Raw genomic sequence first — 26,189 nt, 5'->3', positions numbered from 1 at the left:
AAAATTTCCCATAATTAACCAGAGGAATTCGGAATGAGATGAATTTTGAAGGCGAGTTGAAAAACACTGGACCTGCCAAATCCCCAGGTATGAAGGGCTGTGTTCACTCGCCAGCTTGTTGGCACCATACTAAACAGTGCCAGTTGGCCCATTTACCCTGCCATACTAAGGCATTCGACGTCCTTGAAGTTCCTTTTGCTCATTGTTGAGGGGTTCACTTTGGTTTGTCTCGGAGGCAGGTCTTTTGCAATTGTAGGATCCCTGGGTAATTCCTCACCTACGAAGTCCATTAGATTTCCTTTGTGGTGGTTTTTTACACTTAGTATCATAGAAAATGAGGGTTGAAGGGACCTGCTCCAAGCAGGACCAGCCCCAACTACATCATCCCAGCCAAGGTTTTGTCTATCCGGGTCTTCCAAGGATGGAGACTGCACCACCTCTCTGGGCAGCCTGTTCCAGTGCTTCACCACCCTCTGTGTGAGAGAGTTTTTCATAATATCTAACCAAAACCTCCCTTGCTGCAATTTCAGGCCTTTGTTAAGGTTATTTAAATGGGATTCCTTAAATTAAGCTTAGATGCATGATGGGAAGGGCCCAGTTTGCTGCTTGGGATTTGCTGATTTGCAGCCCCTGCTTTCTCGCAAGTCAGAGTTGATTTGTGAGTCTGCTGTCCCCAGATGCCCTGTAGTGTCACGTAGTAAAGAAAGGACCGGACTCTGTTGTGTTTGTTGGAAGGCAGTTAAGTGAATAGTTAAGTTTGGAAGTGTGATGGCATGAGACTGGGGTCTGCGACCAGAAGGGCTCTTTCACGTCGATGGTCCTATGACAGTGTTTGTCATTGGAAACTAGTTAGTTGACGCTCAGAAAATATGGTAATTCTCATAGAATAGCTCTTTTCAATTTTCAGAGAAACTCAGGAAGTTTTTAAAGTCTGGAAGTGAAGGTGAGGGTGTTCAGCCACTTCACTCGGACCATTCGCTCCTTCACTTGCTCTCACCCCATCAAGTCACGCTGCCCATCTCGGTGAGAAATGCAGGCAGTTTATCACCTCCATAAAATCTTTTTATCCGTTCTGCTCCAGCTGATTTACACTGCAGTTACACGATGTCTTGTCATAAAATATACAAAGCTATATGCAAGGCTCCGATAACAAATGATTAGATTATATTGGAAACCGATCCCTTGAAAAAGACCTAAAAGTTTATATCATCTCATAGCGGTTTGTTGTTTTGACCCTTGTGTTTCTTTTCAAACTTTTGCTTGGAGGCTGTGCCCAGCGTGGGTGAGTGAGGTGTGATTGGTGGACTGATAATAAACGATGAAGGATTACGTGGTGGTGGGAAAATGCCGGGATACTTTCCCTATTCATTTTGCACTTTTTTTCGACTTTTGATATTTTTCAAATGGTAGAATTTTTGCCTAGGAAACATTTTGCGGCATTAACTGGATTCCTTTGAAACCATGCTTTCAATCCATTTTGGGAAGAATGTGATTTATACAATATTCTGTGTTGTTAAACAAATTGCTGAATATTAGCTTGGCGTGCTAGCTTTGCTAGAGATAGACCCGTTGTTCAGGCAGATCCCATGAGACCTTCCAGAGCAAGAGTACCAGACTCTTCTTGTCTGTAGAAGGTATTTTGGTACCTCTTTGTCTGTAGGAGGTGCACGTCACTGAGATGCAGAGACGCAGGCGAGGCATAGAGCCTGAGGCTTTCCCATCCACATGTGCAAGAATGGCTTCAGTTCCAGAAAGGCACAAAAGCCTGTGGGAGAACACTTGAACGTCCCTGGACATTCATCACTGACCTTCGAGTCGCTGTTCTGGAGCAACAAAACTTCTGCAAACTAAGATGAACACAAAATTGTGCAACAGAAAATCATCCACAGACCGGGCTGTGTTAACTATAGATTCTTATCCCAGTACCAGGACTAGCTTTTATAACCCCAGTGTCCTTCAGCGGGTTAACTGCTGTTTCTCGCTTTTGATCTCTTCAACCCACTTTTTCCACTCTCAGCTCTGCCTCCTTTCCTCCCATTTCCTATCCTTGGTATTTAAATTACTTGACTCCTTTCTGTTTCTTACCCCTGCGTTCTGCAAGTCCATTCATAGCAAATTAGGCTGTTGCCTACGAAATCCAACATCTTCTAAATGAGTTAGGTCAGGGTGGGACCTTGGAGACTACCTTCTGCATATCCAGGTATAGAGTTTTAAGCTTGTTCCTCTTCCTTGTCTCTCCAGATTTCTTTTACACCCTTTTTATATTTCCCCTCGGCTCTCTGCATTTACCTCTTATGCCAAGGGTAGGCAACCCCTGGCACGGGTGCCAGAGTGTGGCACGCGAACGCATTTTGCTTGGTACGTGCACCTTGGGGTGGACAGCAGGGAAGAGGCCAGGGCTGTACTGCAACAACAAGGATTGGGCCTCTCGCAGCTCCCCTGTCATCCGCCCCTGGCACCCCAACTTCTGACAAGCTGAGTTTGTGGGTTTTTTGGCACTCTATCCAAAAACATTGCTGACCCCTGTCTATGCATTCTTTTAACCAGTGGACCTAGCAGTAAGGTCTTGAAGGCTTTCTGCTCCTGCAGTTTATGGTACCCTCTGTTCTAGTATCGTGAATGAGATCTTCCATTAGGTTTATTATATACTGTAGTGTTATTTTTTTTTTAATTGCATGAAGTTTCTGACTTTTCATCAGACTTCTGATGCCACCTTTTACCCCACTTGAATGGTAAAATAATCCTTGGTTCTGGGGTTTGGAGGCCTTCCAAAGAATCTGATATCTCAAAAAGTCATTCTTTCTTTTAAACAATCATCCCACAAGGGATTTGACCAATGGTGAGTGGTGAAGGGGCATATCCTTTTATAATGTTATTGAGAGTACCAGAAAGTGTGGATTTTGATGATTACTACTATATTTACTCAAATACAAAATGAGGTCCCTCCCACCCCCCCACAATCAACACGGGCGAAAAAGACCCTTGTCTAATACTTACATACAAGGAAACCTCATTAAATACATTGTTTATCATTAAACTGCTGCCAAAAGCAGCATGTGAGCAGTAATGGAAACCAGCTATGAAGTTGATTAAATGCAGCCAACTCTAAGCATGATTATTAAACACGCGGCCCATATTGGGCCCACTTTTTTCGTGTTTCAGGTCAAATCAGCCATATCATTTCCAAATCATATTGATTGAGCAGAACTCAGTTGTTCAAAAAACCATATCGATTGAGCAGGCAGAACTTAATCATTCTAAACACCATATATGGCACTATAGCCGGCGAGCATCCTCCATCCCAGGCTCTCACCCTGGGGCTTCATATACTCCCAAATCCACTGGCAGGCATCCTACGTGCAGGCCTAAGCCTGGAGGTCTTGGAATTCAGATACCCCCCAACTTTTAAAAATATATATATATTTCTAGCTCTCTCTCTGTCTGTCTCTATCCATTCATCATCTAGGAAGAACTTTTCTTCACACACCTTAACCCACATTCAAAGCCCCTGAACCTGTTACAGTAAGTGCACTTGTGCTCCTGCACACCTGCCCACAGTCCTTTCCCTAGCTCAATTATGGTGTCTTTTAGTCCTAACCCCAATTTTGGGGTTTATACTCTGTTTATTCGCTGTTGTTGTTGCTGTCACTGTTGCTTCTGCTATCACTGCTGCTGTCATCGTTGCTGGCTCCAGGTCCGGTTGTCTTGTTGTCTTCTGAGCTATCACTGTCCACTCCCATACTAGGATAGGTTAGCGCAGCCAATCTGAAAAAGATATAGGCTACTGCCCATTGTGTGCGGTCCTCCTCAATGCTGCCTCTTGTTGAGTCATGGTGAGCCACTACATTGAATACATTTTGATTTCCTCTTCACTTCCACAACTGAGCTGCTCTTTTTTTCCCCAATCATTCCTGTTTCTTCACCAGAAATAAGTGTCTAGCAAACATTATCAAATGGGCCCCCAGACAGTTCACCCAGCATCCTTCCGTCACCTCCACTCTCAGCCTGACACACATGATTAGCTCCATGAGGTGGAGCCCGGCCAGGTTGCCCTGCCCTTCAACTGTGTATACAGTTTGGAGGATCCCAGGACTGATGACAAGAACACCTGGTTTCAGTTGTGAGTGGAGGGGCTAATCGGCACATGGATCCTTTGTGGGGGGCGGGTAGGAGTATCTGGAGTACACACACATACTGAGCAGTGCTGAGTCCTAGAGAAGTAGGGCTCAAAGGGACCTCCAGAGGTCACTTCTAGTCCAACCCCTGCCTGAGGCAGGATCATCCCTATCCAAACCACCCCATACAAACCATAATCTAATTTATACGCAAGACTGTTTTCAACCCCTGCCACAGGTAAAGCAGGGGAACCATGATCATTGTTCTGCTTCTATAAAATGTCATTATATGCTCAAGAGGTCCTGGGTAAAGGGCCATGCTCCCTGCTATAGAGAAAGGCAAAAACCCTCATAATCCATACCAATCTGATCATGGGGTAAAATTCCTTCTTGACCCCAAATTTGGCAATCAGTCTGACCCTGCGCAGAGGGGCAAAACCCTCTAGCCAGGAACCTCTGGCTTTGGTCCCAGCAGGAGCACTGGCGCAGCCCAGTAGAGTCCCCGGCCTTGGTTGTAGACGGCACCCAATGCCTCTGAGGAAGCCTTAAAAACATCCTGACACATAACAGAAAAGCGGGGAGAAGGGGGACAGGGGCAACCAGCAAAGCCCAGAAGCATGGGAAATACCCATGGTAGAACATAGGCATAGTTACACCTAGATCATCCCTGACCACTGGCTGGTCAACCTCTTCTTGAACACCTCTAGTGATGGAGAGCCCACACCTTCCTTAGGCATCTATTCCACTGCCTCCCTCCTCTAACAGTGAAGACGTTTTTTCGGAAATCCAAATTAAACTGACTTTGCTGCAACTTCAAGTCATTGGCCCATGTCCTCCTTTCTGCAGCAAGAGAGAACAGGCGCTTTCCCTCTTGTTTATGGGAGCTCTTCAAGTATTTGAAGTCTTCTGTCGTGTCCCCTCTTGTTCAGGTTGTGAGAAAAGTGCTCATGCCTAGCTTCATCAGCTCTGGAGCTCACTGTGGCTTGAAATGCTGTTGCCTCTGTTAGGGCCCAACCCAATGAATTATGTGGAAGATCACAAGCCTTTTGTCTTTGGACTGTAATGTCATGCATAGTTTTTACTATAGATAAGTAGATACAGAAGTCCTACTTAAGTGTGTCTGTGGAGTACCCGTGCTAAAACTTGTCGCTGTTTCAAAAGCAAAATGCATCAGTTCTGGATGAAAGAAGTCAATGGATACCTGTAGTAATTTGCATATAGGCAAATTATGTACAGGTATATTTGAAGGTCATTTTTTTCAGATTTGCCCCTCACTTCCATATGTTCAAGGAGGGCAGGGTCTGACAGTAAGGAGGGGAGAGTGGGCTGCAGGGAGAAGAAGTTGGGGGTGGGAGGCAGAGGGCAAGGGGGCTACTTGATCCCCCAGATTTATTTTCCCAGGAGAAGAAATTGAGGCAAACCTCCAATAATTAGTTTCTATACCTGGAAAATTATAACATATATACATTTTTTCACATATGGAATCTAATTATTGGGGAGTCCATTGGCTATGTGTAGGGGGTACATGTGCACCCCCTGAGATTGGCTGTGCCCCCCCTGGAAGCGCCAGCCGCAAAACCTGGAAGTGGTGCCCCCCAAGACTTGGGAGGCACCAGTCACCCATGGGGGAGTCATTTTATATTTGGTGTTGTTATATATTCAAGTAAATGCGTTTTTGGGAGGGGGGGTGTTGTTTGGGGTTTTGGGCGTTGTTTGGGGTTAAGTCGTCTGACTTCTGCTTGTGAAAAATCAAGTAGACTAGTTAAAAAAAAAAAAAATGGAGATTTATCTTCTTTTTTTGTTGTCTCCATTGTTTTAGGGAATGGAACCGTGGTATCAGCTCCCAGTAGAAGCGGATGCCAGCCATCTCACGGCAGCATTGGGCACGAGAGTGGACTTGACCACAGGTGAAAACAACCTGACCGAGTTCCCGACCTTAGAGGAGGGCTCGTTGACGCTGACAGAAGAGGCTGGGACGCAGTATGAAGATGTGACGCACAACCCACTGCCAGGTATATTGAGCAATCATAAAAAAAATTAAACGGTTGCTGACTAGTCACGATACTTAACATGAAGTTGATTTATCACATCCAAGTTCAAAGTGTTTCAACATGGATCTTTGTTATCATCTTTGCAATAACATGCAAGAGAGGCAGATGGACCCGGACCATTTGTCCAATTCTCTTTTGAGCCATTACTAAAACTTCCCTCCTTGTAAATAGTTATAGTTCTTCTAATCCTGTTAATGCAACTGCCTTGTTCTGTGATTTTAGGACAAGTTACTAAACGGCTCTTCCTTACTGTCCTGACTTGTAAAGGGGGAATAATGTTGACATGACTGGCTTGAAGATTAAATACTAATTTTTAAAAGCATAAAACATAATCTGATAGATGTATAGAATTGCGGGTTTAAAAAAAGTGTTTCCTGAATGAGATAAAGTTGTCTCTTTCTCTGTAGTTGTGGAGGGTGGGAAAATATGGATGTAGGGTACATGAGTTATCATTTTGTCCAATTAGTAACATGCTCTAAAAATCTTGGATGAAAGGCGTTGTGTTAACATACAGGCCATTATTGCTCTTCAGCTGGGTCAGTGTCTTTTGATGTGCCTATTGTAAATTTTCAGGTATTTGAATAATGATTCTGGATACAATTATTCAGAAAATACCTTATTGCTGCAAGATTTGAACAAACCCTTTTGTCTGAATGTCTTGCAGTTATGCCAGATTCCCCTTGAGGAATTGTTATTCGGTGTTTATGGACCCTGATACATGACAGTGGCTCTAAAGGACGCTACAACTAGTCTTCACTGCAGTGCTTTCATATTTTCCTAGATTGCATTTAGTTTTTTCAGCCCTGCAGACTTCAGAATTTAAGTTTTTGTTTGCCACAGGGGAAAAAAAGTGTTTGGGAACTTGATAAAACCATCACACAATTTAGTATAAACTCTGCTAAGGAGGGGTTCAGGGTTGGGATAGCCAGCAGGGGTGCCTCTTAGAGTTTAGGTGAATTTAGATTTGTGTGGAAAAACTGCCCATCTTAGGCTTTTTCTCAAGCCAACATTTTATTAGCCTCTTGCATCTCCAGCACTAAATCCAGTCACAGTTCTTAAGGGAAAAGACCCTGAAAACAATATACCACCCATGTTTTTGATCAGTGATTCTGAGTTCTCGTGGCAGTCTCTGATGACGGGCTAGCTTGCGTTTAGTCATCAGTGGTCTTTCATGTACAATTGATGCTGCTGAGATGTTGAACAGATTCAATGAACATTGCTCGCGGAGTCCAAATTGATAATGGCCAGTTAGCGTTTCAGGTGGTTTGAACCGAGTCTGGAACATATTTTTCCTGCCATAATTGCAGAACTCGACAGTGTTTGATCCTCCTCTGTAGTAAGAAGCCAGCAGTCTTCCTTGCTTTCCTTGATAATCCAGGTGTATACTGTTGCTAATAACATCATCAATGCAGGCTTGCCATCAGGAAGGCTGCTGTGACAAAGGAATGCATTCAGATCAATTACTGAAATGACTTGAAACTTTTCCCCTGAAGAGGTTTGTGACCAGAAGTCACTGATGGTTAAGAAGGATGTAAAGGAGCACATCAAATGGAAAAATTGATTGTGTGTGCATGCATGCTGGCAGGTAGTGGGTGAACTTTCTGTAATTGGGTGACCTTTTTATGCACAAATGCAATAAACCAAACATCTGAAAACTGCTTAATTAAAAAAAAAAAAAAAAAATCCTCTGTTAGTACAAACCCACCTTCCTCTTGCCGACACACAGGGCTGTTTACACTGAGGAATTACATGGACGCTGCAAGGGGAGCGGCTGCCTTACAGCTGGTTCCGTCTAACAGCGAGGAATTGATTTGAGACTCTAAGGTAGAGGGTAATTTGGGTGAAAAGTGATTGTTAAATGATAGAGTTCACTATTCAGGGAAAAAAGAGTGCGCGGGGGCAGGAAAATAAGGATAATGAACTTCAGAAAAGCAGACTTCAGCAAACTGAAGGAACTGGTAGGTAGGGTCTCTTGGGAAGATGATCTCAAGGATAAAGAAATGCAGGCGACTTGGCTGTTATTAAAGGAGCCTGCACTTTAAATGTACAAGGATGAATTATCTTGATGCATAGGAAGCATATTAAGAGACTAAGATAGCTGCATCAGGAGCTCTTCAATGACCTGAAAATCAAAAGGGAATCCGACAAAAAATAGAAACAAGGGCATACAACCTAGCAAGCTTGTAAATGAATAGCGCATGCATGTAGGGGTAAAATCAGAAAGGCTGATGGTCCAAATGAGTTTCAATTAACGAGGGACATAAAAGGGAGCAGAAAAACCAATTGTATAAATATAGTGGAGGTAAGAAGAGGAAATTTGAAGAGGTTACTAATCAGGGAAGGAGAACAAAGAGCAGATGATGCTGAGAAAGCTGAAGTCTTCAATATGTTCTGTGCGTCAGTCTTTTTAAGAAAAAATAATTATGACCAGATACTTGAATTTATCAGGAGAGCAGGCGGTATAAAGAAAAAAACTATTTAGATGTGTCCAAATTTTCAGGGCCTGACGATTTCCTCATAGAGGGCTTGTGGAACAAGCTGAAGTAATCTCTGAACTAGAAGTGGTTGTCTTTTGAGAACTGAGAAGACAGGGGAGGCCCTAGATGCCTAGAGAAGGGCAAACCTAGTACTAATCTTCAAAGGAGTGGAAAAAATAAAGAGGACGTGGTGACTTTTATGGACCAGCCAGCCTAACTTTGATGCCTGGAAAGATTCTGCAACACATTGGTTCATAAGTACTTAGACTAGTGGTTCTCAGCCTTTTTCGGCTCAAGGCACCCCTTGGAAAATGACATCTTCTAGTCTTGACTCATTTTTTGACTTCAGAAAAATAACAGAGCAACTCTTCTGTTGCAAAGAGCTTGGAAAGACCACAGTTGGGCAGAATGGTTTTTTAACGCTTTGGCTTCCTAGTTGAAATCTCTGGGGTTATCTCGTGAATCATGTTGCACACCTAAGAGTGATAACATTGCCTGGCACCCTCCAGCACCCCGGAGAGGATCTCAAGGTACCCCAGGGTGCCACAGCACTCTGGCTGAGCATCACTGACCGAGATGATAATTGACTCTTAAAAACAGGCAGTGTGAGTTTATCAAAAGTATTAAGATCAAACTAATATAATTTCCTTCTCTTGGAAGGTAATGAGCCTTATGGATAAAGGGGTGGGGGGTGGGAAGCAGTAGAAGGGAGATTATTTTGATTTCTTTAAGGCTTTTGACACTATCCCATATGATGTTCAGCTTTTGACACTGTCCCATATGATGTTCTCATAAGAAAGGTAAGGAAAAATGCTGTAGATGTAATCACTGTAAACTGGATGTGCAACTCATTCAAAAATCATAGAGCAGTCATCGAAGGTTCCCTTTCATGCTTGGGGGGCATCTCATGCGGGGGTCATGTAGGGATCTGTCAGTGGGGCAGATCTATTCAATATTGTCCTTAACAGCTTGGATGATGAGAAGAGAGGACTCTTAAAATTTGCAGAGGACATCCGGCTAGGCAAGGAGGAGAGTTTGCAAGCACTTTGGATGTTGGGTTCAGAATTCAAAATGATAATGACAAATTGGAGAGATGGTCTAAAATCAGCATGATGAAGTTTAGTCAAGACGCACGCAAAATGCTGCGCTTAGGAAGAGAAAATCAAATATAAAATTACAAAATGCGGAGTTGCTACTGGATATTGTAGCTGATAACCAGGGATTGTAGTCTTCCGCAGGAAAAAATCTCTATTTAAAAAACACGAAAATCCACGATTTTCTGTGACCTCCTGAATGCCGAATAGTTCCAGGCATTCTCAGTTTTATCCAAAGAAGAGAAGGCTAAGTGTGAGGACACAAATCTTCCCATATGCAACAGGTTGTTATAATAGGATCAGTCTCAATTATTTTGTGGAGCTGTGGCAGGAAGAGCAAGAAGAAACTGGTTTGCAGGACATATGGCTCAGGAAAACCTTCCTAAATATTGTGGTGGTGACACCCAAACCCTGGGGTTGTTGTGGAATCTGTTCTGAAAAACCTCCGAAGAAAGATCGCATAAAAATCTGTCAAGTATGATGGAGGTATACTTATTCCTGTGTCAGAGGTGATGGTTTAATTTGATGATTTTTTTAGATCACTTCTGCTCCTCCATTTGATCCTGTTGCATGTAGGCCAGGACCTTGATGAACTAAGGTGGGATGTTAAATAGACTTTAGCCGTGGGCATCAGGGACTGTTTTCTTTAACATTGCATCAACTGGTTTCAGTTAACTTTAGAGTAATCAGTTTACCCAAGATTATATTCCATGATTCAATATACCCACGAGTTCATGTAAAGCAATGGGCATCTACTCTTGGCAGACAAATAACACTTGAGACAATATTAGATTTTGAACGCTATTCCTGATAAAGCAAGTTTAAAACCATGATTGCCTCTCTTCTGCATAGAAAGCAGGACCATTATTTTGATTAGCCTCTTTTACCTGAGTCATGAGAACAGTCTTAAATAACCTCTGTGAAATGTTATATCAAATATGTTACTAATGCACCTTGTAGTGCATTATGACTAACCAGCAAGATGTTAAAATGTCATTATCTTTATTGAGGATCAAACCCTGATTAACATCATGGCAGTTAGTATGACTCATTTAGGGTGTCTGCGGATGCAGTGCACTTTTGTAGGATAGGCAAAGTGTTACTGGTGCAGTTAAATTGCTTGTTGACCAGTGGTGATGGCCTTGAGGCTATTTCTCTGTGAAAGCAAGACAGGATGTTCTTTACCCCAGTGTCCCCTTTTGTAAAATAAAGAGACAATTTATCCACTTCCCAGAGTTGTGAGGCTTAATTAAATATTTACAAGCAGGTTTTACAGAAGCTGTGTGTGTTCAGTATTATTACTGGCTCGCTACCACCAAAGTTACAACTCAATACATCAAGGAAATGTAACACTTCCATTTCCTTTTGCAAGATGCGGCGTTTCGCTGGAAAGCCATAAAAATTAGAGAAGAAAAGGACCCATTAGCTTTCATCACTCTATTTGTTGTCTTTGCATTGTAGAATTATTGTTTATTGGATGAAAAACTGGGAATTGTGCAGTTTAATATTAAATGCTCATGGTGATGTAGTTTCTTCCTTTTAAGAGACCATGCCATCATCAAGAAACACTTCCTTGGAGTCTCAGAAGAGCAGAGACTCCCTATGCCTGACGAAGGGAGACTGGACTCAAAAGCTTGCTAAGAACTGATTTTCCAACTACTCAGTCGGTCTAATAAAAAATATCACATCTACTCAAAGAACCTTGTCTGGTAATTACCAGAAACTTTAAATTTCATTCTATTAACCTCCGTTACATAGTCTGTAAGAAAGATCAGAGCTTGATTATTTTTTTTAAATATGGGATACTTATCTCAAAGTACTTTTTAAAATCAGTGAATAAAACAGTGGGAGTATACAGAGTATGTAGGTGTGTACAGTATGCTTTAAGCAGTAGCTCATACACACTTAAATCGCTGATGGGAGAAGGGAGCTGATAGCACTAGTATAGTGCATGTCTGTCTTTCTCTTTTCTAAAATCACACGCTTGGCATTAAAATTCCACTATGAAATGCTCATTGAAATGACTGGAGCTACATTATGGAGCAGAGTGACAAAGCCAAGATGGTTCTGTTTTGTTTTGCACTCCTTAATCTTCCATGAACAGCAATTTGCCGATGGCATTCAGGTTTGTTGGCAGGCTGTAAGATGAAGTATCATGCCCAGGTTTGCTTGTTCAGTAAATTCAACTGTGAGAAGGTTTTTGACCTTCAGAGTGACAGCAGGAAGAATTATTGTTTTGACACGAGATGTTCAAAGAGTGCGGTACCGACGTCACTCGCTGCTTTGAGTACCATGCACCTGCTTTTCTGCCCACAAAACTTAGGGTACATCTCAGTGTAATGAGCCCCTATGTCATTGAAAGCATCAAGAACATGATAGTGATGATTTTTCTGCTTCCCACAGAAAATAAGTAACTAAAAATGTTTTATTTCAGATGGCATAAAATTAGAAAACATGAAAAAATGTTGAAGGGAGGATAGAGCCTTTTTGGAACTGTCGGGTTGTATTTGTGCAAGGATTTTGTTCTGCAGACTTAGAACAGCAGTTAAGGACAATGTACGAAGCTCCTGGGGAGCAGTTTCAGTGGCTGGTTTTACTGGTTTCCAGGTAGCTATGGAGGACGTTGGAATGAGAAAGGGGAGGAGGTTTCCTGGCTGTTGGGATGTGGGGCTAAGCTGAAACTAGAGTGAATCTTGACCGGCGTTCTTCTTTGGAGACGGTTTGTTTTCTTCTGCTCCCTTCCCTAGTTTTCGTCCCTGTCTCATTCATAGAATCATAGGAATCATGGACTCATAGAAAATGATGGTTGGAAGGGACCTTAGGAGGTCATGTAGTCAAACCCTGTGTTCAAAGCAGGATCACTCCCAAAGATATCATCCCAGGCAAGGATTTGTGTAGCAGAGTCTTAAAAACCTCCAAAGATGGAGACTCCGCCGCCTCTCTGGGGAGCCTGTTCCAGTGCTTCACCACCCTCCGCGTGAGAGAGTTTTTCCTAATATCCAACCTCACCTTCCCTCGCGACATCTTGGCCCCTTTCCTCTTTGTCCTGTCATCTGCCGCCACTGAGACCAGCCCAGCTCCATCCTCTTTGCAGCCCCCCTGCAGGGAGGTAAAGGCTGCTATTCAATCCCCCTCGGTTTTCTCTTCTGCAGACTCAATCAGCCCAGTCTCCTCAGCCTATCCTCACCAGTCCTGTCCTCCAGCCCCCAACCATTTTCATTGCCCTCTGCTGGACAATCTCCAACGTGTCCACATCCTTTCGGTAGTGAGGGGCCAAAACTGGACACAGGACTCCAGATGTGGCCTCCCCAGTGCTGAACAGAGGGAAGAATCACTGCCCTTGATCTGCTGGCAGCGCTCCTACCAATGTAGCCCAGGACGCTAGTAGCCTTCTTGGCAACAAGGGCACACTGCTGGCTCATATCCAGCTTATTGTCCACTGTCAACCCCAGTCAGCCCCCAGCCTGCACTGGCGCACGAGATTGGGCTGGTTATGGGTTGGATAGATCCCAACCCTTCCTAAACCATGCCACAGTACAAAACAAAGATTCATCTGTTCTCACTGGCTTAAAATAACCTGTTCAGCCTTCACAAGAGAAGGTGAGAGGGGACCTGGTGGCCATCTATAAACTTACTAGGGGGGACCAGCAGGGAATGGGAGAGACCTTGTTCTCCCGAGCGCCTCCCGGAGTAACAAGGAATGACGGCCATAAATTGCTGGAGAGTAGGTTTAGAATAGACATTAGGAGGTGCTACTTCACAGTCAGGGCAGCCAGGATCTGGAACCAACTTTCAAGGGAAGTAGTGCTGGCTCCTACCTTGGGGGCCTTGAAGAGGAGGCTGGACGATTACCCAGCTGGGGTCATTTGAGCCCAGTTTTCTCTCCTGCCCAGGGCAGGGGGTTGGACTAGAAGATCTGCAAGGTCCCTTCTGACCTTACATCTATGAATCTATGAATTGTTCTGTCTCAGTGCAGGACTTTGCACTTCCCTTTATTGAACCTCATGAGATTTCTTTTGGTCCACTTTTTCAGTTACTTGCCAGTACCATCATTCTCATCAGACTGGAAAGCAGCAGTGAAATGGGAAGCACAGGTTAGTCAACTCATAGCTTTAGGACCTCCATGTAGGGAGTTGGGCAATAGTTCGGAAGGGACAGACTGTGCTGGGGTGGGGTGGGGTGGGGTGGGGTGGCAGAGACGGGTTGAGAGAGCCTGTGTAGAACCTCTATGTGGGATGTAAAGGAAGGGACGAGGGAAGTTGACTTCAGTTGTGCATTTGAAACAATTTTTTGGATTAGATGTGTACCAATGTACCAGATACCCGGGTTCCCTTGGGAAATGGCGGGTCTCCCCTTGCAGGCGGGCAACATTCTAGTTTGCAAGGGGTCCTGCTTGGGGCTGCTGGGAGCGAGATGCAGGGGGTGCTGCATGCATGTGCATGACCGCATGCATGCATGTAGCCAGGAATACAGCCAGGCAGCATGGAGAGCAGCTCCCTGCAGGTAAGTGTATGGAGGGGAAGGGACACAGGGGAAGGCAGATCAAGGCCCCCATGGCAAGGGAGGAAGAGGGGCTGGAGCTGGGGGCACATCAGTATGCCATTCTCTGTACCATCATGTGGAAAACTTGTGGAGCCTGCCGAATTTATAACCTTTCACAATCTTTTTAAAGCCAGTGAGAACAGATGAGTCTTTGTTTTGTACTGTGGCATGGTTTAGGATGAGTTGGGATCTATCCAGCCCATACCTTTGCACTCATTTCAAGTTTCTGTCTTTTCCATTCCCATCTGTTCCACAACATCTCTTCACGTCTCTTCTCATATACACTTGTCTTTCTACCTTTTTACAAGCAGGCATTTTGTTCTGTCACAGAATACCAATCATTTGCTCATTCTACTCTGATGCATCCTCAAAACCTTCCCACTTCTTCAGTCTTGGCAGTTAGCACCAAAAGAATCAGTGTTGCCCACCGTCATATTGGATGGCAAGTTGGGCAGCAACGACCATGAGATGATTGACTTCAGGATCCTGAGAAAAAGAAAAAAGGAGAGAAGCTGAGTATGGGCCCTGCACTTCAGAAAAGCAGACTTTGACTCACTCAGGGAACTGATGGGCAGGATCCCATGGGAAGAGGGGGAGAGGAGTCTGGGAGAGCTGGTTGCATTTTTAAGACACCTTACTGAGGTGCAGGAACAACCATCCTGATGTGCAGAAAGAATAGCAACTGTGGCAAGCGACCCGCTTGGCCTAGCAGAGGACTCTTTGGTGAGATTAAACACAAAAAGGAATCTTATAAGAAGTGGAAGCTTGGACAGGCAGCTTGGGAGGAGTATAAGATCATTGCTTCGGCACGCAGCGATGAAGTCATGAAGGCCAAAGCAAAACTGTAGTTGCAGCTAGCAAGGGATGTGTAGGGTAACAAGAAGGGTTTCTACAAGTAGGTCAGCTGCAAGAGGAAGATCAGGGTAAGTGGGTCCCTTGTTGAATGAGGGAGGCAGCCTTGTGACAGAGGATGAGAAAAAGACTGAAGTGCTCAATCCCTTTTTTTACCTTGGTCTTCACAGGCAAGGTCAACTCCCAGACTATTGCACTGAGCAGCACAGTTTGGGGAGGAGGTGACCAGTCCTCAGTGGTGAAAGAACAGGTTAGGGACTATTTAGGAAAGTTGGATGTGTACAAGTCCATGGGGCTGGAGGCATCCAGCGGTGCTGAGGGAGTTGTCTGATGTGATTGCAGAGCTGCTGGCCATTATCTTTGAAAACTTATGGTGACTGGAGTCCAGGACGATTGGAAAAGGGCAAATATAGTGCCCATCTTTAAGAAAGGGAAGAAGGAGGATCCGGGGAACTACAGACCAGTAAGTCTCACCTTAGCCCTGGGACAAATCATGGGACAGATCCTCCAGGAATCCATTTCTGAGCACTTGGAGGAGAAGAAGGTGATTAGGAACAGTCGGCATGGATTCACCAGGGGCAAGTCATGCCTGACCAACCTGATTGCCTTCTGTGACGACGTGACTGGCTCTGTGGATGTGGGGAAAGTAGTGGACATAACAACAAACCTTGGCTTCAGCAAGGATTTTGATACCACAGCATTCTTGCAAGCAAGCTGAGGAAGTACAGGCTGGATAAATGGACTGTAAGGTGGATAGAAAACTGGCTGAATTGTTTGGCACATCAGGTAGTAATCAGATAGTAGACATTTGGCTCAATGTCTAGTTGGCAGTAGGTAGCAAGCGTGGTGCCGCAGGGGTTGGTCCTGGGGCCGGTTTTATTCAATATCTTCATTAGCTATCTGGAAGATGGCATAGAGTGCACCCTCAGCAAGTTTGCAGATGACACCAAGCTGGGGGGAGTAGTAGATATGCTGGAGGGTAGCGCTAGGATTCAGAGAGACCTTGAGAAGTTGGAGGATTGGACCAAAAGAAATCTCATGAGGTTCAACAAGGACAAGTGCAAAGTCCTGCACTTAGGAGGGAGCAATCCCATGCACTGGTGCAGGCGGGGGTGACTGGCTGGGCAGAGAAGGACCTGGGGGTGACAGGGGACAATAAAATGGATATGAGCCAGAAATGTGCCCTTGTTGCCAAGAAGGCTAATAGCATCCAGGGCTACATTGGTAGGAGCATTGCCGGTAGGTCAAGGACAGTGATTCTTCCCCTCTATTCAGCACTGGGGAGGCCACATCTGGAGTCCTGCGTCCAGCTGTGGGCCCCCACTACAGAAAGGATGTGGACAAATTGGAGATAGTCCAGTCAAGGGGAATGAAAATGGTTTGGGGGCTGGGGGACATGACTGGTGAGGAGAGGTTGAGGGAACTGGGCTAATTTTAGTCTGCAGAAGAGAAGACCGAGGGGGATTGAACAGCAGCCTTCACCTCCCTGCAGGGGGGCTGCAAAGAGGATGGAGCTGGGCTGTTCTCAGTGGGGGCAGATGACAGGACAAGGAGCAATGGGCTCAAGCTGCAGCAAGGGAAGCTGAGGTTGGACATTAAGAGAAACTCTCACTGGGAGGGTGGTGAAACACTGGAACAGGCTTCCCAGAGAAGTGGTAGAGTCTCCGTCCTTGGTTTTTAAGGCCTGGCTTGACAAAGCCCTGGTTGGAGTGATGTTGTTGGGGCTGATCCTGCTTGGAGCAGGGGGTTGGACTAGATGTGACCTCCGTAGGTCCCTTCCAGCCCTCCTTGTCTGTGATTCTATATTGAAAGCGAGTCGAGACGGGGAGAATGGAAGAAAGTAGAACCTGTCCCTGGTTCTCATGGTCTGATCTGTGCTGTCTCTCTGCATAGCCTATAAACTTTGTAAAGCTTAGCCCTTGTGACTTTTTGGCCTGAATAGCATGCATAGTGCTTCAGACACTTGACAGATAATGCACTAGATACGAGTTTCACAATACAGGTGCATGATAGTTAAAGAACGTACCCTGGAAAATGACAGTAAAGTTGCAGCAAAACTTTCTGAAGCTGTATAGTCCTATGCGGTGAAGACGGAATAGGTCATCTTGTTCGTACATAACCTATAGTGTGCGTTCTCCTTTGCATAGCTTGTTTCACATTTAAATTTATAATGACAATATGCTCACTGATGTGCAGGCATTGGGGGAGGGGGGCAGGCTGCAGGTTCCCCCTGTTCCCAGTGTCTCCTCCCTTTCCCCTGGCTGCAAGCCTCCTTCACCATCAACTGAACCATTGTAGCCTGGGGCAGATGTCAGCTTGGCTCCAGTTCAGCCGGACCTGCCCGGTACTCAGAACTGCGGTGAGGCTTCCCCTCCACTCCCCTGTACGGACTGCCTCGTCTGGTACTTAAGTAAATACAGTCATCAGATTAACTATTTAGTTAAACCTTGTTTCTCATTTGAATTTGCCAGCATCAGCTTCCAGGCATTGGATTTTGTTACACCAAAGAGTTTTCTCTTACCAGTTTTTGGTGTAGATGTGTAGATACTTGTGTGCTGTGTTCAAGTCACCCCTCCGTTCTCTCTCCCATAAACCCAACAGATGGAGCTTGTGGATTTTTTTTCACTGCAAGGCACGGTCAAAATGTTAATCCTTTGATCATTCTTGTGGCTTTTATATGAATTCTCTCTGATTTATCAGGAGCCTAGAATTAGGAACAGCGGAGCTGCAAAAAACCCCCAAACATTTTAACAGTGGTCACAACAGTGCGTAAACAGAGGTACTATAACCATCTGTTCTTATCCAGGCCTCCCCTGCCTTTAGGTCTGGTATTGTCACGTGCTGCATTTATGCAACTTTTGGTCTTTACGTTGGAGCAAATTCCAACAGAAAGATTTTGCATATTACCGTATTTCCAAATTGACCAAACTTTTAGTTTCTGTTGTGCAGAAAAGCGTTTCCTTTACTCTTTGCCTTGGTTTAGCTAGTAGGTGCAGAGAGAACCTTTCCTTTATTTGGACTAGTCTGTTCGAGGTTCAGGAACCAAATGAGACATTAAAAAGCAGGAAAATGTTGTTTTTCTCTTCCTTTTCTGCCATAGTAAAAAATATACTGGGAAAGAATGAAATCTTCTGGCTCTAAAGCCTTGAAGAATGTGATGACCAGAAACAGTTAGTTGATTTTTTCTGACTATAGTTTTCTTTTGTTTTAATATGTAAAACTCGTTTTGAAACCCTTTCTCTCTTACTAATTAAGCATGTTTAAAATAGTATTAGTTAATTAACCTTTACAGTTATTTACCAGTTCTGTCCTTTTCAGTTGAATTCCCTTTTCTATCCAAATACAGGTTGAGGCAGCACACATTAAATTAAACATCTTTTCTAACTTCATAAAGCATATTAAACAATTTTATAGCTTAAAGACATGTGTATAAGCATAGTATGCTTTCCTGGTTGGCAAAAGGAAATATCAAATTTAATGTATAGGTGATATTTAGTTGTATATCAACCAGAGGAAACAAACCCTCCCTTAGAAATATGATCCTTGGTTTGCATCCATTTTTTTCATTATAAAGATTGATTAAATCAAGGTCTCCCTTGTACAGCTTTAACATGATTTTAAACTTCTGATATTTGTAATATTGGAGATTTAAGGCATATTGGTATCAGTTGGCACACCTCCTTAATACAGCGGTGCCTCTGATCATGGCTTGAGCTTCATAGTACAAAAAAAATATAAACTTCATCACACAAAAACATGCCAACTTCATAATACAAAAAAAAGCAACTTTGCTCTTGTTTCTTATTTTGATGGTTCCTGTTATCTGCGCTCTGCCAATGATGTCATCCTCAGTGCTTAGTTGTTTTTCCTGGCCTATCTCTTTTTTTTTCCAAGCTTCTCCATATGTTATAAATGTTCTTTTCATCCTGATTTGCAAAGCTACTAATATACCCACAGTCAAGTCCTTCCAGGATATCTACAAGTTAGCAATTCATACCAAATTAAAAACCCCCCAAACCCCCCACAACCCCAAATCGCTCATTCATTTTCATCCTTGTGAATGCTTAACATAATTAGAGCCAAAGGGAAATGCGGATGGTACTGTTCCCTTGTGAGCTAGTGTGTTGTTTTTTTTTTTTTAAGTAATTGTAGTAATATGCAATTTTTTTTTATTTAAACTATTGTTGTGAGTACTAAGAAGTGTAGCCTCAAGCACGAGTATGGCATGCGAGAAAAACAAAGAATCCCCGCTCTAGGTTGTTGTAGCGTGATTACTGTCTGTCGTACAGATGCTAAAGTATAAATTTGGCTTCCTTACAAGAGACATTAGGGTTGCCATGTGGTGGAGACAGCTGCTGACATGAAATGAATTCTTTGAAATTGTCTTGCAATCAAATTGTTATTCTAGCTGTTGATGGGGGAGAAAGACCTGTTCTGGTCCATCTTTGCTTTTGTGATTCTGGGAGTGCAAAATTACCTCTGTCCGTATATTCATCTCTTTGCTGCACGATGAAGTAATAAAGTGACTATAAAACCCGTATCAAATCTAAGGTTTTATTGATGTATGTTGAATTAAAACCTTAGTTATATAGCCAGTAATTTAAAATGTTGCTTTTGCTTTGACAGGATTCATTGCATGATAAAATGTAGGTGATCTGAAATGCTTAGCATTTACCTGCCATAAAATAATGTTCTTGTTTTCCATAGTAGCTTCTCCTGATGTGATTAGGAGTGGCTTCTGCAGGTTTACAGATGACGCACACCTACAGCTTCCCTTAAAGTCCGCGAAATTTTAGGTGCTGAAGAGCTATGAAAATCAAGCTGTGCAGGTGTATTTAATTATTTTGCAGTGCCAGCAGTCTGCTCAGCTGTTATTGCACAAGAAAGGAGATATCACCTATATCAAAAAAGGGCTGTTTCAGTAAACGGCTCTTTTTAGATGCAGTAAAGATCAAGTGGATTTCGTAATATTTACATTTTTATTCTTGTAATACAGAACATCAGCCTTTTTGTTTATGGGATGATAATTAAGGAAAAATTATTTAGGAGTGCATTTTTTTTTAAGTCAGGCAAACTGACTATTAGAATATCCCATAAAACAAGGAGATGCGCTCTGCAAATCAAATCTTACTCTGATGGAACAGAGTCGTGTTTGCCACAGAATTAGATGCTGATGCTTGCATGTTCTTGGGGCTCTGCGGTGGTGGTGGAGACCCCTTTTTCCCCCCATGCAATTGGTTCAAGATGCAAAGGACTTCTAAAATGCAGCATCCTCAAAGATGGATATCAAGACCAAATATAAATCATCAAGCCATTCTGCTTTCAATATGAGTGGGTAGACAGTGAATTGATTAACACTGCTTGATTAGATCGGGGGTTTCCACATAGTAACGTTATGATTTGGTAGTACTCTTTGGAAAGTCAGCGTGGCGTTGTTGCCCAAGGAGTTCACCATGAGTCAGTGAGCTCTTCCCACCTACTGAATACGTCATCTCCATTACCTAGTTGTTTGGCACGAGCGCTCTTCACGCTCCAGGTGCTTTCGAAACGTCTGAGGTTGCTCCCAGCTCCAAGGAGCTCACAGTTTAAGGAGAGAGAGAAGGAAAACCACAGGGAGTTTATATGGAAATCTCCTCCGTTCCCTCATCAGTTTGGCACCTGTGGCTTTCAGGAGGACCGAAATGTGGATTGAGCAGAGGAGCTCTACCATACATCGTCATCATGGAAATCATTTTTGTGCGAATCTGTAAGGCGGTCCAGATCAAGAAGGGGTGAAATGGAGGTGATAGGCATCCTGAAGCTGGCCTGTGAAGAATAAGTAGCAGAGGTCTGAGCACTTTGAGGTTGGTGCCAAGCTTTGAACGTGATGTCAAAATGAATGAGCCTCTATAGAGGACTTCAGTGATGGAAACAACCCGATCGCGTTAACCAGCCGTTAGCATGACTTTTCAGGTGAGGTGGTCATTCATGATCATTGCGAATCCTGTGGCACTTTGACAACAGTCTTGGCCAAACTCTGTGTTGTGTAATTATATACTAGCCAACTAAATGCCTCTCGTATTTATACATTTTATTGTACAGATTCCCTCCCAGAAACTTGCCATTTGAAGTTGCTCCAGAAGAGTGTGTGTGTCCTTTAAATGTGATCCCTTCTTAGTGCAATTGGTGCAACATTTGAATTTTTTCAGAGTGAAGACTTTGAATCAACCAGTATTTACACTTTATACTATCCGACTTCTTCTTTTTCCTATAATTTAGATCTTAAAGCAGAAAAATAGAAAACGATATTGTGAAGTTAATGGGATCTTTATTGCCAATGGTGATCTGTAAATCAACGTAGTAGCCTTCCTTGGGGCTGAGCCCTTTCAGTGGGAGCTGAGTTACCTCGATTGTCTCCTTGACCAGAACATTTAGCTGCAGGGTGACATGTTGGGTGAGCAGATAGACTGATTTAACATGTGTCTTTGTACCCTGTTTTTTAAAGATTTTAAACCTCTGATTTTCTGAAATGCCATCATCTATCTGACAGGATGTCTTTTTAAGGAATCATAACATTGTCTTATACAAGACAAAAATCAGTATTATTTGTGTTTCACTTTGATTCATTTATTTCAGGGACCTGTCACTGTTGGATTATACAACTTCTTACCATAATTGGCATTTTTGAGGCTTAAAAAGCTATGCCAGTTGGCAGGGCAGCTGGATTAGTAAGGGGTTGCTTAGCAAGCCTTGACTACTTCATGATTATCACACAACCATGATATTTTTTTATCTTAACAGAAATTCAGGACAGTCGCTTCTCTCCCCGTTTCCCACTGTTGATGACCTATGCTACACCGGGTCAAAGGCTTTTGGATGAAACCCTGTTTCAGCAAACCGATCTGAATTTTGCTCCGCTAAGGTGGGATAAAGTTGTTTGACCTCCGATAATTGTTTTTTCTTTGCTCCTGTCATTTTGCAAGCGATAATTTGTATTAATGATGTAATCGGGGAAAATGATCGCATTGGCGTGTAGCTAGAAATAGGATAAAGACGCAGGTAGGATGTGTACATGTGTCTGATGTGGGGAAGATCCTGCCACAGTTCTGCTGCTCTCTTCCTTCCTTTCCCCTGTTCTTGATGATAAATAGCCACAGCCCTTTCCGAGTCTCTGAATGTCCTTAATGAGATGAGAATTGAATGGTTTCGTCTGGGGCTTTTCAAATATATCCATCCCCTGGGATAATGCAGCTGGGTTGATCTTTTTGATATGTGCAGGGACCAGTGTAAGGTCTTAGTTCTGACTTACTCTCTTCTGTCCTGTCCTAACCAGCACTATACCTATACTGTTGGTGGCCCCAGACAAAAAAAATTACCATTTTCAGGCCCTTTTTCTCTCTGGGCCCTGGGTGGCTGCCCTGTTTGCCCATGCCTGTGTCCAGCCCTGGTCCTAACAGTACAAAGGCACCGTCAAAAGTTTCAGATATGGTGTTTAATGTTACTTTTCACTTAAATTCCTCCTAAGAGGTCTTTGAGAGGGGGTGAAACATGGCAGAAAGAGCCATCTGTTTTTAAGAAAATCTGCGCGTTTTGAGATGTACCTGAACATTGCTAATGGTGCAAGTTGCATGAGACAAGATCAGGAATAAGTGTTATTATGACTCAGCCTGTTGCTTACCTGGTAGTTCGAGCCATAATTGCTCTTCCATTACATTTCTGCCTAATTGTCACAGAGTGTAGTGACACTTTTAGAAAAACGATTGTCAAAAAGCACCTAAGGTAGCTAGGTATCCAGGTTGTAGTCGTATTGGTCTAGAGGCAAAAGGAATCCAAACTCGTGGAAAAGGTGATATCTTTTATTAGACCAACTAGATATTTTGTAATATCTAGTTTGCAAATATCTAGTTGGTGAGATAAAATATGTCACCTCTTCCACGGGTTTTGATTCCTAAGGTAGCTAAAAATTCACAAAAATGTGAGAAATTTTACAGAATTTTTTTCATTATTGCAACCCTTGCTGTTTATCTCTGGCCTGGATATTATAATATTTTTAAGACATATTCTAAAAGACATATTTTAGAATGACATATTTTGAAGCCTCAACTGGAGGATGGTTTAAAAAAAAAAATCTTTAAAGCTCTAAGATGTTAATTTAGTGTTATGTTTGTGGGTGTGCAGGATTTGGACTGGATTTTGACTTCCTGAGGTCCTTTCCAACCCTAACTTTTCTGTGATTTTATATAAAATATAAATAAAAATAGCAAATCTGGTCACATTTATTTAACTGAATGCAAAGGTTTTGATTCTAAATTGGTGGAAAATGTTGACATACCAGCGTTTTCTACCAGTGGCATTTAATAGTTTGGAAAGAAGAGTATTATTATATAAAGATAGAGCACTTTGATGTAAATTGGCTTCTGTCTATGGATTTTTATCCATCAAGCAAACTATTGAGGTAGATAATCTTACTGCTAAATCCTGATTGTTTGCTCTGGTGCAGAGGTCCTACTTCTAGCTTGTTTCAATGTGGACAGAAAATATGAATGGAAGTCGAATGTTATCAGGACCATTTATTTCCCTTCTATCTTTCAGAGGAACCCCTGATGTTTCTGGTGCTTCTGAGCAGCATTTAAGACCTTTGCAGATCAGTGAAGCTGTGCAGCTGGCAGCCACCGAAGTAACCTCACATTCAGACAGCGGCACGCTGTCCCAACATCCACTTGCAATCAGTGCATTTGAACCTTACGGTGTCAACTGTAGCAGCTATGTATCTCAGCCCCGACTTTCCTCGTCTGGACAGATAACTGTGGAGAGGAAGCAGGCGGCTGAAGGTCAAGATTGTAAATCTGACTTCAGCGTCACGGATTTGCTCCCTAAAGAAGGTGGCGAAGATTTAACAACCCTGACTTCAAAAACATTGCAAAATGATTCAGCTAAACCACAGCAGTCAGAAACTCCTTTTGCAACGGAGGCTAAAAGTGCTTTTGTAAATGATGATCCCTTCTTTCTGGACAGCAGAGTTCCAGCTCCTGCTCTCCTCGAGTTGCTGGAGAAAGAAGTAGGCGTAACCAGCCATGGTGGCTTCTCATCTTCTTCAGAGAACTCCTCGTGCAAGAGTGTTTCGACTAAAGAACCAGAGAAAAATAAAACAAGGCAGCAAGTGGAAAACACAGATCTGGCTGAGAGCGAGTCAAAAGCATTAGAAAAATATCAAGAGTTACATCAGCAGCTGGAAGAAGGAAAGAGCACTTCTGAGCTTGGTTCTTCTAAGATGTCTGAACCCCTTCAAAACACTAATGCCAAAGGTGCATCTTCTACAAAGTCTACCGAAATGTTCATGTTGCCTAAGGGGCACAGCGCAGGTTTGAGCAACTCTGCTCGGCTGCAATTCTCCGGTGTTACTAGAGAGCCTCGAGGAGCTCTTCTGGCCGAGCAGCCAAAGCAGCTGTGTCCTACAGTGATGTCTGAGCAACGCAAAGAGGAACCTGCCCCTGCTGTAGTAATGACGAATCTCAGGGGCAATCAGCCTCACCTGTCAATCACGACTAATGCAAAATCTCCTTCACTCTCCAGTGAAAAGGAGATGTCTGTTGTGGAAATCCAGGCTGGAGTTAGTGGACGTGAATCAACTCTTTCGGATGTTATCATAGAGAGAGGACACAAAGACGCAGGAATTTCACCTTCATTTAACCTTCCCCCAGGTGATGGCTCCTTCTGTGGATATCTGGCCTGTCCAACCTATCAGTCCACCCCAGGGTTATTTTTAGGCAGACATATGAAGGAGGAAGTACCTGGCATGGTTATCCCAATCAAATCAAGCCTTCAGGCCTCTCTTACAGGCTTAAATGAAGAAACTTCTGCGAAGTCTTCTGCCAGCACACTTACACCTTCTGTCAAGAAGTGTCATGCACCCACAAATGGGCAGGAAGAAAACAGAGAGTCGTTAGGAACAGCCTATCCGTATACGGGGAGAATTCAGTCTCTGCCTTCACTTAGTTTTATGGAGAAAGTCGGGGCTTGGAACGTGAGCCAGTCGGCGGAGAAGATGTCTGATGCTTTGGCTTTACACAGCCTGGGTGGAGTTTCTCCCAGGAAGCAAGCATACAGCACGATTGCAGATTCCTTAAACCATATTTTATCAAAGCAGAACAACAGCGGTAACCTCAAGAGTGGTCTAGCTGCATCCTTTGGAGGAGAAGCAGGTTCAATGACAAGCTTGCATTTCTGTGACACAAAATCGACACATGCTGCACCTCTTGCTCGGTCGCAGTCTGACCATTCGGTCAATGTAATTAGCAGGGAAGCTTCACAGACTGAAGTTCAGGTAACAAATCCAGAGGAGGTGGGTCAGCCTACAGCAGGCAAGAGCAGTGATTTTGCCATGCCTGCACTTAAAAAAAGTGAAGAAAGCTTAGTAGACTACACGAGCCAAAAATTTAAAGCTGTCCTTGTCAGTGCTGGGTCCAGTGATGACGAACATGATGATGAAGAAAATAGCATGGGGCAAAGTTCAGACCAAAATGTCTTAATTTCCAGTGAAAGGGTTGCCCAGCTTCTGAGACAGGAAGGATGCGATCCAAATGATAAGGAGAAGAAATACAGTCGTCAAGAAGATGAGCCTAGACAGCTGCATGGCCCAGAGCACTCTACGGGCCATATCAGCATGGACAATTTCAGTGATATTTCTCCAGATAGTTTGAACCTCCTGGTGAGTTCTCAGGCCAGTAGCCAGGTTGACCTGACTTCGGTAAGCCCCTCTTCAGTAGTTTCCAAGCACTTCTTCAACAATTCAGAAGAAGAGAACTTCACCCCTTCTTGGGCTCCTGCTTGGAAACCTCCAGATGAAAAAGAACTAAATATTGAAGAAAGGATACCAGTAAGTGTATTTTTATAATATTTTGGTCATGGGAAGACCATCTTTAAACTCCTGTTAATATTCATGGGACACAAAGACACACCTGTTGCAGGAACTGGCATGGAGGGACTGATGTTGTTAGAGATTTTTTGTTGTCCTGAGTGTATTAAGACCATATAGTGCGATACACACGTTACATCATTTACAACATTGGGAATAGTAAG

General features: G+C 43.4%; 1 protein-coding gene across 1 annotated transcript in view; it reads left to right on the top strand.

Moving 5' to 3' along the window:
• ALMS1 (ALMS1, centrosome and basal body associated protein) overlaps nt 1-26,189 on the top strand; it is a 140,448-nt gene that overhangs the window by 50,043 nt on the left and 64,216 nt on the right. Inside the window, exons 3-5 of the mRNA XM_025200700.1 lie at nt 5,935-6,127; nt 21,912-22,032; nt 23,703-25,986. Of these exons, the coding sequence (XP_025056485.1) occupies nt 5,935-6,127; nt 21,912-22,032; nt 23,703-25,986 (2,598 nt within the window). The remainder of the gene's footprint in view (nt 1-5,934; nt 6,128-21,911; nt 22,033-23,702; nt 25,987-26,189) is intronic.

The sequence above is a fragment of the Alligator sinensis genome, unplaced genomic scaffold (assembly GCF_000455745.1).
Source record: "Alligator sinensis unplaced genomic scaffold, ASM45574v1 scaffold12_1, whole genome shotgun sequence".
Lineage (NCBI taxonomy): Eukaryota > Metazoa > Chordata > Crocodylia > Alligatoridae > Alligator > Alligator sinensis.
Note: the sequence above shows the minus strand (reverse complement) of the source record. Positions and strands in the feature narration are given on the sequence as shown.